The sequence below is a fragment of the Microtus ochrogaster genome, linkage group LG5, assembly GCF_000317375.1.
Source record: "Microtus ochrogaster isolate Prairie Vole_2 linkage group LG5, MicOch1.0, whole genome shotgun sequence".
Classification (NCBI taxonomy): domain Eukaryota; kingdom Metazoa; phylum Chordata; class Mammalia; order Rodentia; family Cricetidae; genus Microtus; species Microtus ochrogaster.
Window position 1 is genome coordinate 60,687,042 of NC_022031.1, and position 14,931 is coordinate 60,701,972.

Sequence of the window (14,931 nt, forward strand, 5' to 3'; positions counted from 1 at the left end):
CTGTACAACTCCCTAATAAATCAATGTAATCATCTATGTTCCACTATTACCTGTACAACTCCCTAATAAATCAATGTAATCATCTATGTTCCACTCGCTCCTTTCCTACCCATCCCACTGCAGACCAGTGTTAACTCTCCCCCAAGTGTGACCTCCCTACCATGATGCTAAGAATAAAAGGTCTTCTCAGTGCCTCACAGGGGCTACCCCCAGTGTTCTTCTAGTCTTTTGGGTCTTTTATTTGCTTGTTTCTTAGAGGCTCAAGATGTAGCTAAGACTGTCTGGGATTTCCTATGTAGACAGAATGGCTTCAGTCTCACAGAGATCTGTCTCTTCCTCCCAAATGCTAGGATTAAAGGCATGTACCATCACACCCAAATGCTTCTCTTTTCCTTAGACATTTTCTTTTGGTGTTTCAATGCACGGTTCACTGTATGGCACTTCCTGTCCTGGAACTCACTCTAGACCACGCTGGCCTCAAACGGGGAGATCTGCCTGCCTCGCAGGATTAAAGGTGTATGCCACTGGGACTAGAGAGATGGTTAAGAGCACTGGAGGCTCTTTCAGAGGACCCAGGTTCAATTCCCAGCACACACATGGCAGCTCACAACTGTTTGTAACTCCAGTTCTAGGAGATCCAACACCATCTCACAGACATACATGCAGGCAAAACACCAATGCACATAAAGTAAAAAATAAATAAATCATTTTTAAAAGACATGTGTCACCACTGCCAGGCATCTTTTATTTTGTGCATATGAGTGTTTTGTTTGGACGTACGCACAGTGGGTGTGTCCATCAAGTGGGCATTAGAACCCACGGAACTAGAATGTTGGTAAGTCATTACATTGGTATTGGAAAGCAAGCCTGGGTCCCCTACAAGAGCAGCAAGTACTATAATTAAAGAGTCATCTCTGCAAACTGCTGTCTTTCCTGGTCTCTATGTATGCAGGATCCATATTCATCACATCACTCCTGTGCTCGACAGTGCTCTGCTCTGGGATTCCATCTTGCATGTTAACATTTGGAAAGACAGCTCAGCAGGCAAGAGCACATGCTGCTCTCACAGAGAGCACACTCAGTCAAAGACCCGTGTCTCATAGCTGACAACCTCCTGTACCAAGACTCACGAGATGCCTCTGGCACCCAAGGGCACCTGTATACATTATGCACATGGCCACACACAGACACATGCCAACACATAATTGAAGATAAAATTCTTTTTTCAAAGCAAGAAACAATCAGCTTTGACTCCTTTCTCCTGATTATTAACATGCGTGCATGTACATGTGTGTGTGGTGCATATGCCATGTCATGTATGAGGAAGTCAAGAAGACAACTTTGGATTGGTCTAAGCCAAGGTGTCTGTCCTTGTTGAGTTCGCAAGCTGACCCACCCCAGACTTCTGGAGCGCTTTCTGTTTAGGAGTACGAGGACTACAGGCTCCTGCTACCCTGTCTGACTTTATGGAGTTCTGAGGATTTGGACTCCAGTTCTCACACCCATGCACCAAGCACTTTACCCTCTGAAGCAGGTCTGAACAAGTGTTCACACACACTTTCACTCACCTTGACAGTACTGCAGTGTAAACCTTTGGCCATGAGAATGTAAACCAAATCTCTTGTCAAATTGTCCTTAATTCCAAGGATAACACCACTATATACAGAAGGTACTTCCCACTAAAAAAAGTTTTAAAATAAATAATTAAAATACATATACACACACACAGCGGATGGCAAATCTAGGCAAGAATCTCTCAATAATCATCAACTGCATTTAAAAAAATAAATATTGCACCCTTAATTTCAAGAGGAAAAGGCAGGTGGATCTCTGAGTTCAAGGCCATTCTGATATACCTGGTTAGTTCCAGAACACCCAAGGCTACAGAGAGAAACTGCCTTGAAAAGAAGAAACAACAATGGTAGTGATATTTTCTTTTGTGTTTTAACAAATCAAGCTTGCCTAAAGATCAAAGTGCAGAGCTGAGCCACTAGAGGCCAGGGAGTGGTGGCTCACACCTTTAATCCCAGGACTGGGGAAGTGGAGAACAGGAGTGACAGGGCTGGGGGCAGACAGAACTCACTGCAATGGGTTTGCTGGAGAGAGGCTGTGGCAGTGTGAGGTTTGCCTTTCCTAAAGGGAGTCACCAGGGTGTGGAAGGCTGGAAGGCTGCAGAGCCGGTCTGGCTGCCAAAGGCTAGCCTCACAAGCAAACCGTATCACCTGCGCTTTCTCCTGTAGGTACTGCTTTTTGCCTTAGAAACTAGAGCCCACTGAAAAAGTTTTTTATGTATTTTTTATTTTTACTACATTTTGAGACCTGTCTCAGTCTGTAACATAAGTTGGCCTCAAACTCTGGATGTTCCTACCCAATCTTCTTTTGTGCTGGGATTAAAGGTATGCACCTGTTTCCAGCTTGAAATGCTACCTTAAAACTTAATTTTATGCAGGAAAGTTTTAAAGAAAAAAAAAGTCTTATAAAGAAGTTAAATTCCAAAGTGGAAGCTGTAGATGTCAAGATAATATTAAAAAAGTAAAACCACCAGGGTGTTTTTATTTTTTTCAAAGCAAAGTTGTCTTTTAAAAAAAAAAATAGGTGAGTGTTTTTGTGGCCGGGGCTGTCCTGAAACTCACTCTGATCACTCTGCAGATCAGGCAGAACTCAAGAGATCCACCTGCTTCTGCCCTAGCGTACGGGGAGTAAAGGTGTAGCCCTACACCCGGCAGGAAATAAAAACACTCAACAAGAGAGCGAATGAGTCAAAACTCCAGCATGGCTGGGGAGGAACTAACGGAGACCTCCCACCCAGGGCTGAGAACTATTGGTGGTTACAGGCTGATGTTAGATCAGGGAGCTTTCTTCAGGCCCATCCTCCAGTACATAGGGCGGTATGAGCTGGGTAAAAGAAGCTATAAAAAGAAGAAAAAGCCTGGTAATTCTGGCACAGGCCTTTAATCCCAGCACTTGGGAGGTATTCTATACATGCATGAAATTCTCAAAGAATAAAAAAAATTACCATAAATAAATAAATAAAATGCAAGGGTTAGAGCTATACCTCCGTGGCCTAGTTTTCCAAGAGTGAGTGAAGACTTGGGTTCAGTTCTCAGAACCAAAACAGACAACAAAGCTTTGACCCTTTTGAAGGTCCTATAAATAACACACATTTTATCTACATTTACAGTTGTGTTTAAAATGCATGGAGGAGCTTAGACAACAAGTGGAATAAAAACCCACTGCTTACGTTACTGGACTTTTGTGTGTGTTTTCCCTTTTTTTTCTCTCTAGTTCCAATTATGGTCATATGAAAGTCTATTAAATAGGTTCTTATTATTTTAAATAAAAAAAAGTCAGCCGGGCGATGGTGGCACACGCCTTTAATCCCAGCACTCGGGAGGCAGAGGCAGGTGGATCTCTGTGAGTTCGATACCAGCCTGGTCTACAGAGCTAGTTCCAGGACAGGCTCCAAAGCCACAGAGAAACCCTGCCTCGAAAAAAAAAAAAAAAAAGACAAAAAATAGCATTCCTCCTAGAATGCAGAATGAAACAACGAAATTCATATCTATTCTTAACAGAGAGTTTCTTACCTTACTGGACACAGTCCAAAATTGTCGCTCTGAAGTCATACCATGTAACTCAATTAAGATCTGTCTAATCCTCCAGGGATCTACTGACAATATAAGCTGATGTTCCAACTGGCCAATGTTGACACTTGCTGAAGCTAAGGAAGAGAGCTCCATTTCAGCAATGAGTAAACTCAAAGTTAAATGTAAAATTTTAAGGGTGATAAAACTGAAAGAAAAGGCCTATGTGAAATATCTTAAAAGTAGAAACCATTTTGAAAATGGAATTATTTTATATAACTCAAATTTTGTATAACTTTATTCCCACACAGAAAACCTACCACAACTTGTATGTGCTTAGTAATGCAAATGCATCTTTAAAAATATAAAGCAAAGGGGCTGGAGAGAAGGCTCGGAGGCTAAGAGCACTGGCTGCTCTTCCCAAGGTCCTGAGTTCAATTCCCAGCAACCACATGGTGGCTCACAACCATCTATAATGAGATCTGGTGCCCTCTTCTGGTCTGTAGGCACATATGCAGACAGAACACTGTATACACAATAAAATAAACAAACAAACAAACAAATAAATGAGAGAAAAATAAAATAAGATAAAAATAAAATTTTCAACGCTAATGCTAAGCCAGCAGTTGACAGCACAGCTATACTGACTGACAATCATGATTCCTTTTGGTCCCAGTTCCCTTATCAGCCCTGCACCATCTGTACTTTTACCCTCGAGAGTATACTAGCAGTAGCTTCTGTTTGGGTCTATCCTCAGCTAAACCCTTTTATGAACTACACCCAAATCTCCATCAGCCTCTGGCTCAGCTGAGAACCAAAAACTGTTCCCGGAGAAATCTGACCACAGCAGACAGGTTAGGTTTCTACTAATCACTCAAATACCAAATGAAATACCAGAGAAGCCTTAGGAAGATCTTAGCATTAACTTGAGCAGCATCAAAACGTGAGCTAGCAGAATAGGTCTAACCTGGGATATCATAAAATGAAGTCACAGGCTTAATGCACAGATTTACTCTAGGGGATCTCTTCCTCATCTGATCAATAAGCAGCTTTCGCTCTTCGTCTTTCAACAACGTAATGAAAAGCTCATGTGAAGAAATCATGAAGACGTACTGGAGATCTTCCAGTCCCAGACACACATTCCTACAGCAGCGAGAAACACAAGACTTTACATTTTAAAAGTGCAAACTTTAGTAGGGAAAATCATTCCTATCAACCAATTACTTTCATAAGCCACCTTAAAAATACATCATTTCATACATTATGTGATAAGATAGGCACGCAGTGGACACCCATAATCTCAGCATCTGAGTAGTAGAGTAAAGAAAACTGGTGTTTGGGCCAACTGGAATAGATGGTGAGCCCCAGACTCAAACGAATAAACGCTATGAGTGAAGCCCATCAGCATGTGCAAGTCCCGGGACTGACCCCCAGGATCACACAGACACACACGCCTTATCACAATGGTAGCAGTCAGGACTCAAGGTCACAGGACTATGAGTCTCAGGATAACATAGCAAAACCCTATTTCCAACACTAAAAGCTGAGGTAGGGGAGTGAGAGGTGCAGGGTCAGCATAGCTCAAAGGGTTAAAGCAACTGCAGCTAAGCCAAGGTTAATTCCCAGAGCCCACACAGTACAAGGAAAGAAAAGAGTCCTTTAGCCTGTCTAGTGACATCCACATACACACCCCGGCACGCGCTCACACAGACACACATACATATATACATACATATACATGCACACATGTAAAATTTATAAACTAAAATGTCTTTTTAAAAAAGACACTTTCCTCATGAAACTAAGTTTCAAGTTTTAAAAAAAGAAAAATGTACTTACTTAAGAAAAGCAGCCATGTTTCCCTTCAAAGAATCTGAAGCTTTTTCTACATTTATTGATCTTGAACATACCTAGAGAATTGAGTAATTTTCATTTGAGTTATTTAAGAATTACAAACAACTGAAGTTTTAGTTTTTTCTTCATGTGTAGGATATTTAGCTTGGATGGCAACATGTACATGTCTGACGCCTGCAGAGGCCAGAAGCTGTTGCTGGATGAATTCCTGGAACTGCAGGGACAGTTCTGAGCGACCATGTAGGTGCTAGGAGTTCTCTGGAAGAGCAGCCAGCATGCTGAAGCACTGAGCTGTCTCTGCAGTGCTCTGAACAACTGAACTGCTATGTTTCAATCACTGTGGTGGTCCACAAGGAGAGTGGCAGTATTAGAAGGTTTGGTCTTGCTGGCAGGACATCCCAAAGAGACGGGCTTTGAGGTCTCATGTAGGCTCAAGCCACACCCAGTGAGACAGACTCTCAGTCTCCAGCACCAGCACCACCATGATGATATTGGACTGAACCTCCAAACTGTAAGTCACCCCAATTAAACGTTCTTCCGCTATAAGAGCTGCCACGGTCATGGTGTCTCTTTACAGCAAAAGAAACCCTACCAAACACAATCACTAATCACTGATTTGGTTAAGTAATTTAAGACAAAAGTCAAGGTAAGAATCCATCAAAAACAGAGTTGGATCATTTTCATAAGTTCAGGCATATGTAATTAAGTTATTGGCACATTAAGTTATTTTATAGGAGACAGGATCTGTCTTGTACTACTAGGTTTCAAAAATTCTAATATGTAAGAGGGAAAAATACTGACAAGCACCCTCAAAAAAGGTAGGAGTCCAAGCAGCAGATTAGTTAGACTGAAAAATTTAAATAAAGTTACAATGCTTTTTTAGTTGTTTTTTTGATTTTTAATTGTAAAAAGTGCCCATTGTTTTCTTTCTTCATTCTCTTTTTTAAAATATTTATTTATTTATTTATTTATTTATTATGCATACAATATTCTGTCTGTGTGTATGCCTGCAGTCCAGAAGAGGGCACCAGACCTCTTTACAGATGGTTGTGAGCCACCATGTATGTGGTTGCTGGGAATTGAACTCAGAACCTTTGGAAGAGCAGGCAATGCTCTTAACCACTGAGCCATCTCTCCAACCCCCTCTTTTTTCTTTTTGAAACAGGATCCCATATATTCCAGGTGGTCTCCAATCTGTCTTGTAGTTGACAATGACCTTGAACTTCTCCAGCAGTGATCTCAGTAGTAGAATACAGGCTTGTGTTAGTACAACCAGTTTTATATGGTGATGGGGATGAACCCAGGGCATGCTAAGCAAAAATTCTTCTACCAATGGTGCAACATCTCCAGTCCAATAAAGAAAACTTTTAAGAGATTAGCAAAAATGTTGGACATAAAAATGTAGAACGTTCATTATGCCTGTAATCAATGCATCAAATCCATACTATGCTGGGCAGTGGTGGCGCACACCTTTAATCCCAGCACTCGGGAGGCAGAGGCAGGCGGATCTCTGTGAGTTCGAGACCAGCCTGGTCTATAAGAGCTAGTTCCAGGACAGGCTCCAAAACCACAGAGAAACCCTGCCTTGGAAAAAAAAAAAAAAAAAACCTAAAACACATTTAAAGTCAGGCAAGGGAGCAGATGCCTGTAATCCCAGCACTAGGAAGGTCAAGGCAGGAAGATATCAGGTTTGATGGCAGCCCAGGCTAGGTAAACAGTCAGCCTTTATTACAAAACAAAACAATGAAAACATGAAAGCTGAGAAACTGTTCAACAGTTACACTGAAAATCCTAAGGACCAAGACTCAGATTCTAGCCCTCACACAAGGTCGGTGAACCCAGCTCCATGGGATCAGAGCCAGGAGAACCCCTGGCCTCTACTGGATTCCGGCAAAGTGGAGAAAACACCAGCTCAAGGATCAGCAAAGAGACCCTGACTCAAAAGTTTAGGTGAAGAGTGACAGAAGAGAACACTTAACACCCTCTTCTGACCTCTGTATATACCTATGTGCGTAGGCTCATACAGACACCTAAATAAATAAAAGCAAGTCTTTAGGTCTAGCAAGATGGCAAATCAGGTAAAGAAGCTTGACAAAGCATGATATCTGAGTTCCAACCAACAACTTGTCCTCTGATTTCTACTTTTGTGTAATTGCATGTGCACACACAAACACATACAATATACAAAAATGTAAATAAATATGATAGAACATTTTTAAAAATTATTATTTTTAATTAATAATTAGGGGCTGAAGTTGCACAGTGGCATGTGCCTTTAATCTCAGCCCTTTGGGAGACAGATCTCTGGAGATTCAAGGTCGGGCAGGACTATGTAGTGACCCTGTCTCAAAAAACTAACAAACAACAAAAACCTTGGGAACTGGAGAGGCAGTTCAGCAGCTAAGAACACTTGCTGCTACTGTAGAAGACCTAGGTTCACTCTCCAACACCCACAATAGACAGCTCACAGCTGCTTGTAAGAGCTCCAGTTCCAGGGGATCTGATGCTCCAAGGGAGCTACAGGCCTCTGCTGACACATGCGCACACATGGTGCACATAAAATCAGGCAAACACACAAAAAATAAACAAATCTTAGACCAAATGTGGTCTCATCACTTTGGTGGCAGAGACAAATGGTACTCTGTAAGTTTAAAGACAGCCCCCCTGTATTTAGCAGGACTATGTCTTGATAAATAAGTTTACTGTCTCAATAAATAAACAAATTATTCTCTTAAAAAAAAAAAAAAAGGCAGAACCTTAAGGTGAGGTCGGTCCTAACTACAGTAGAGGAGAAACGTCATTGAAAGACCAAGAAGGACCAAGTATAAAGAACAAGGGGTAAAGGAGGAAGAGCTGTCTGAAGATGGAGCAAAACACAGTGTGATGGCACCTGCCTACCTCACCACTGGGATGCTGGGCAGAAGAACAGAATCTGAGGCCTGAGCTACACAGCAAGATCCAGTCCTTAAAAAAAGGCGGGCGGGACTGGGGAGGAGAAGGGAGATAAGGACGAAGAGAAAGGGAGAGGAAGAGATATAAGGGAGGAGGAAAAAGAGGAGAGGAAGAGGAAGAAGAGAAGAAGGCAGGAAAGAGGAAAAGGAGGGGAAAGAGGTGGAGAAGGAAAAGAGGGATAGGAAGGCAGAGAGGAGGGCGAAGAGGAGGGCAAAGAGGAGGAAGGAAAGAGGAAGAAGGATGTGGGGGAGGAGGAAGGGATGAGGAGAGGCAGTGGCTGCTCAATCTGTTAACACTGTCAACCATACATCACAGAGAAGAGAGGCAGGAGGCAGAGCAGAGAGCACTGGACAGCCTGGTAAACACAGAGCAATGGTCTATTACTGCAGGGGAAATGCCTTACCTCAAGGAGAAACTCTATTTTTTCTTTGTTTGGTCTAAGAAACAGTTGGTTGAACTGGACACTGACTGTTCTGCCTTCCAGAATATCACGTACTGTGTTGCAGATGCACACTTTAAAACAGATCTCATCTAGAGCTTCATTTCTACAGAACACAAAAAGCAGAAACATCAATGTTCTTATTATAAAATGGGAACAGTAGCACAAAACAAAATTTAAAAGGATGTAACCATTTCTTCTTGAGAAGTAACATTTTAGGATCTCCAGGCACGCTAATAAATATCATATGCCAACTCAAAAAAAAAAAAAGACAAAAAGGTAGCTGACTTCTAAAGACTGAGCAGAAGAACAGAACTGTGCTCCAAGTAACTTTCTCACCACAAGCACTTTTAAAAGAAACTAGGAGAAACAACTTTAAGATGTTTCCACTGGGGCTAAAGAGCTGGCTCAGTGATTAAGAGAAGTAGCTGCTCTTCCTGAAGACAAGGATTCAATGTCACCTCACAACTGTCTGAACTCCAGGTGAAGGGCATCCAACACTCTCTTCCAGACTCTGAGGCACGGGCATATGCAAGGTGCACAGACACTGAAGCAAGGAAAACACCCATCCGTATACATAAAACAAGTAATTAAAAAAAAAGTCTCCACAACCACGTTAGTGTCCCTTGTAGCAAAAGTGAAAATAATGTCAATGAGAGACAGGTAATTTTCAAATGGGATTTAATAACTCACAAAGTACTCCTTCCGTTACTCAAAGATCAGAACTAATTTTTTATCTTACCCTTGTTGAGCTTTCTGAAAGAGCTCCCTCAATACTGACTGCCGGAACTGAACAGGTAAAGTGAAGGTTAGATTATCTTCAATGAAAATCTGCACTACCTCCTAGAACAAAAACAGAAAATTGCATCCAAGTAAAAAACCAAGGCAGTTCCTGATGGAGGAAGGTCATTGGTTGATTAAATAAAGAAGCTGCTTGCCCTGATAGGTTAGAACGTAGGTGGGAGGAGTGAACGGAGCAGAATGCTGGGAGGAAGAGGAAGTGAGCTCAGAGACTCGACAGCTCTCCTCTCAGGGGCAGACGCCTCAGAGAGACACGATGCTCCACTCTTGCAGGCAGAGGCGAGAGCTCTGCTCTCTGAGGCACACGCAATGAAGCTCCGACCCAGGATGGACGTAGGCTAGAATCTCCCTGGTAAGCCACCTTGTGGGTTACAGCAGATTATTAGAGATGGGCTAGTCCAGGTGCGAGAGTTAGCCTAGAAGAGGCTAGATAGAAATGGCCAAGCAGTGATTAAATGAATACAGTGTCCGTGTAATTATTTCGGGTAAAGCTAGCCTTGCGGGCAGCGGGGTGCTGGGGACGCAGCCCCGCTGCTCCTATTTCAACAAGTTCCTTTAAGATGTGCTTTCTTTTTTTTGTTTGATTGATTTTTATTGATCTCTACATTTTTCTCTGTTCCCTTCCCCGCCTCTCCTCTCCCCTTCAACCCTCTCCCAAGGTCCCCATGCTCCCAATTTATTCAGGAGATCTTGTCTTTTTCTACTTCTCATGTAGATTAGATCCATGTAAGTCTCTCTTTCTATGGCCTAGGGATGTAGCTCAGTTGTCAGAATGCTTGTTTGCCTAGCATGGACAAAGCCCTGAACTCAATATCCAGCATTACATAAAACTGAGGATGGTGGCACATGCCTGTAATCTCAGCACAGCAGAGTAGAGGCAGGAGGACCACAAGTTCAATGTCATCCTAAGCTATACATTGAGTTAAAGAAAACATAAAAATACTGGAGAACTATTTTCTTCCAAAATTTCTAAAATTAGATTAAGAACAGAAGTAGTTTCCCTTTTCAAAGTTAAAGACCATGAACCACAAGTGAGAAGCAGGAGAAAAACAAATTAATGACGTCTTTGCATCTAACTAGAAACAAAACAAAAAACCACACCACGCCTGAGCCAAGAGCGCTATCAATCACCCCTAACTTGGAAGACTGAGGCAAAAAGAAGTGAAGGTCAGGCTGAACTGCACAAGCAAAAGTTCACCTCAATAAATAAGAAGAACCAACAAAAAACCCTAACTACAACATCTGAAAGGCAGGAAACTTCTATCTATGCAACTGTGACGCATCACAGAGCTGCAACACCATCGCCTTTCCCCTTCCTAGCTACCATTATAACTATCTATGTACCTGCCCCAGCACGTGGAAGTAGCATGCTTGTCTAAGAGGAAGATTCTGATGGTCTTATTTGCATAGACCTTATCACATGAAGGGGATGGTGAAATAGGCTTTTTAATATGCAGTCCTGGCTGTCCTGGAATTATGTACAGCAGACTGGGCTTGAACTCAGAGATCCACCTGCCTCTACCTTCCAAGAGCTAAGATTAAAGATACATGCCACCACACCCAGCTAATTTCACCCCCCTTGAGACAGGGTTTCTCTGTAGCCTTGGAGCCGGTCCTGGAACTAGCTCTTGTAGACTAGGGTTGGTCTCGGACTCAGAGATCCTCCTGCCTCTGCCTCTCTAGTGCTAGGATTAAAGGCGTGCCCGGTTTCTTTTTATTAATAAAAAAAAATTAAGGGTCTTCTTATAATCCATATTTTACTCTAGAGCAGTGGTTCTCAACATTCCTAATGCTATGACCCTTTAAAACAGTTCCTCACAGTGTTACAATCCCCAAACACAAAATTATTTTCATCGCTACTTCGTAAGCATAATTTTGCTACTGTTATGGAGCATAATGTAGACATCTGTTATGCAGGATCTCTGATGTGTGACTCCCGTGAAAGGGGGTCAATCCCCAAATGAGTGGAGACCCACAGGTTAAGAACCACCGCTTTAACGGATCCTGACCTATACAGGCCTATAAGCCTGTACTGCTGAGATGTAGCTGAATGGTATCTCCACTTTAACCTATCATTCACCTTCAAAAACATTTAATTTTCTCCCTACACAAAGTATTAAAAAAAAAAGGCCAAGAGAAAAAGGAGAAAATATACAAGTTACAATCTTCCTCTCCATATATTTTTGGATGGATGAAGAAATGACATTTTAGATGAAGATAGTGAATTATAAATCTGGAATAAAAACTCAATTGGGAGCCAGGCAGTGCTAATGCATGCCTTTGATCCCTAGGAGTTAAAGGTCAGCCTGATCTACATAGTGAGTTCTATAAACCAGAGCTGTTACACAGAGAAACTCTGTCTCAAAAAAATCATAAAAAAAAAAAAACTGATGACAGTTAAGCTTGACTGTCTCATTTTGCTGTTTCCATAAAGGCATGGCTGGGATGATAACATTCTTAGAATGACTTCACCACCACAAACTCACTGCTAGTGACTTTCATTAAAAAGCACAGGATAGACAGATGCGGTGGCATATGCCTTTAATCCCAACAGACACAGGCTCTGTGAGTCCGAGACCAGCCTGGTCTACATATTAAGTTCCAGGACAGCCAGGGCAGCAAAACAAAGAGACTCTGACTCAAAACAAACAAAGAAGAAATCAAAGGACAAGCGTGCAGACGGACACTAACTATAATGTCAGACATAACAGGCTGCTGACAGGGAGCTCATTAGAGAACATCCACCTGACCAAACCACTGCGCTCTTCTTCCTGTCCAGGGCTGAGGGGGCAGATGAGCTGTGCTGAGACACAGCTAAGACCTCGGATTCCTAAGAACAAAGCTCCCTCACTCCCTGTCATTTCAAAGCTTGGCCTTCTGGTTTGGACAGTTCTCACAGTTTCTGAGAGGAGTGATTAAGACAAGCAAGCTTTTCCGTCGGTAGCAGTGAACACATGTATGACTAACCATAACGTCTCACCCAAGTCTCATGGTAATCTTAAAAAGGGAAAGTCAGCAGGGGTGGCAGCAGGATTTGAACTACACCGCTATGATCCCATCTCGTCTTACCTGATAGCTGCCCGACCGTAAACAAATGTGGACTTGACTATAAGGAGTCAACTGCTGAGAGTTATTACCAGAGGAAGCTACAAGAACATCACACGCTTGACAATAGCCGGCTAAGCGCTTCTCATCTATGGTACAATGAAGAGATAATGAACCTATCTGTAAAGTAAGAGTTATATATCATTACCCGTTAATGAAATATACATAACAGACTAGTACTCCGTAGCGCATCTTAACAGTACAAGAACACGATAATGAAAATTTCAAAACTGAAGGAACCACAAATATTGACAAGGTTAAATGTTTTCAGCAAAACAATGTCCAGTGACCAGGTGCAATTTATGATCTCCTTTTGCTTGTCCCTTGAGCTAAAAACAACTTTCTAGTGTTGGCAAAAAAAAAAAAAACACCCAAGACAGACTGATGTGATCCACAACACCTCATTAGTCATAGCTTGGACCTTTGCTTTTCTAGTTTATTTATCATTCCTCAGGGGTGTGACAAACGAGGCACCAGTGGGGACCACTCTTCCAGCCTACATCAGAAATATACACCTCAGGCAGATTTAAAAGATAGTAAAAAGAGCAATATTCTCTCAAAAAATATTAGAAATGTTACTATCAGAAATGTTTCTAAAGACATTTTTAAATGAATTTTAAGTAATTATACCTAAAATTGAATAAAATTAGCAATTTCTACTTGCTCTAGATAGAGTAAGCCTAGCGCTAAAGATACAGCTCCATGGCAGAGAGCATCTGCCCACTACAAAAGAGATCCGCCTGCCTCTGCCTCCCGAGTGCTGGAATTAAAGGCATGCGCCACCACCTAGCTCTAATTAATTTTTCTAACGAGGAAAGGAAATTAAAATGATTTTTCCAGCCAAGCGGTGGTGGCACACACCTTTAATCCCAGCACTTGGGAGGCAAAGGCAGGCGGGTCTCTGAGTTTGAAGCTAGTCTGGTCTACAGAGTTCCAGGAGAGCCAGGGCTACAAAGAGAAACCCTGTCTTACACTTGGGAGGCAGAGTCAGGTGGATCTCTGTGAGTTCGAGACCAGCCTGGTCTACAAGAGCTAGTTCCAGGACAGGCTCCAAAACCACAGAGAAACCCTGTCTCGAAAAACCAAAAAGAAAGAAACCCTGTCTTAAAAATAAAATAAAAAAAATCCAGGTTCTTAAAAATAGTAAAAAATTTAGGTATTCAACCATCTGAGGCTGGAGAGATGGCTTGGTTCATAAGAGCACACCCTGAGGACCTGCGTTTGGTTCCCAGCACCCATGATGGGTGGCTCACAACCACCTACAGAGTCAGGGCCCCAAGCACGATCTGCTGGCCTCCAGGTGAACCAGCGCTCACGTGCACATACCCACCCAGACATAGAAACACACTGGGCAATTAACTGAAAAGATAAATCATTCCTCTTAGAATATAATTCTCTGGATTTCAAAAAGCAGCTTGTTCTAAAGATGGGGCTGGTTCTGCCTCCTGAGGGCTGGGACTAAAGGTGTGCACACCATACCTGGCTAGTTCTACCTTTTTTTTTATTGCTTTTATTGCACTGTACATTTGCACTCTACTTCTCGACACTGGACAAGAGGAAGAGCTGTTTCACGTTCCTACTGCCTTGACTCGCTGCCATAATGAACCTCAAACTCAAAATCAACTTTGTTCTCTTAAGTTGCTTTTGGATATTCTATCACAACAACAGGAAAAGACACCAAGATAACAAGGAAATAATACACATTTTTAAAAGTTAGTTTATATTATTTCTTTTTAACTTTCCAAATTTTCTACACTGGGTACATTGGTTTGTTGCCACTGGGCCTGAACCAAAGGACTTGTGCATGCTAAAAACACATTCTACCTGAAGTCATACCCCAACACTGAGTTTGCTATCACCAATCTACTAATCCCAGCACTTGGACCAGCCTTGTCTACATTGTGAGTTCCAGGCCAACCAGAACCACATAGTCAAACTATCTTAAAAACCAAGTAAGTTATACTCTAGCACCAAACTCAGCTTTTGTTTAGAAAAAGTTAAGTCAAAAACCATATAGGCTTTTAAGGGACCAAATACCATGTATCATTTATGGCTGTACTCACCTCTGCAATTAGTTCTTTAGTTCTAAAGAATTTCTCTCTGGCATTTTCATAGACAGCTGAATTTGTAGAGCCTTGCTGGAAGTAGACCGCACCTAAATCATAACACACCTGAAATGATAACAAAACAATTTGCTTA

The 14,931-nt window shown here is 42.0% G+C and overlaps 1 protein-coding gene across 2 annotated transcripts in view; it reads right to left on the minus strand.

Moving 5' to 3' along the window:
* Ints8 (integrator complex subunit 8) overlaps positions 1–14,931 on the minus strand; it is a 51,224-nt gene that overhangs the window by 23,527 nt on the left and 12,766 nt on the right. The window contains exons 7-14 of one of the 2 annotated variants that reach the window (XM_005362307.3): positions 14,796–14,903; positions 12,697–12,852; positions 9,569–9,669; positions 8,791–8,932; positions 5,421–5,491; positions 4,549–4,724; positions 3,585–3,718; positions 1,569–1,679 (exon numbers count right to left, since the gene is read on the minus strand). In XM_005362307.3, coding sequence (XP_005362364.1) covers positions 1,569–1,679; positions 3,585–3,718; positions 4,549–4,724; positions 5,421–5,491; positions 8,791–8,932; positions 9,569–9,669; positions 12,697–12,852; positions 14,796–14,903 — 999 coding nt within the window. The remainder of the gene's footprint in view (positions 1–1,568; positions 1,680–3,584; positions 3,719–4,548; positions 4,725–5,420; positions 5,492–8,790; positions 8,933–9,568; positions 9,670–12,696; positions 12,853–14,795; positions 14,904–14,931) is intronic. The other variant, XM_026786684.1, reaches the window with a different exon arrangement.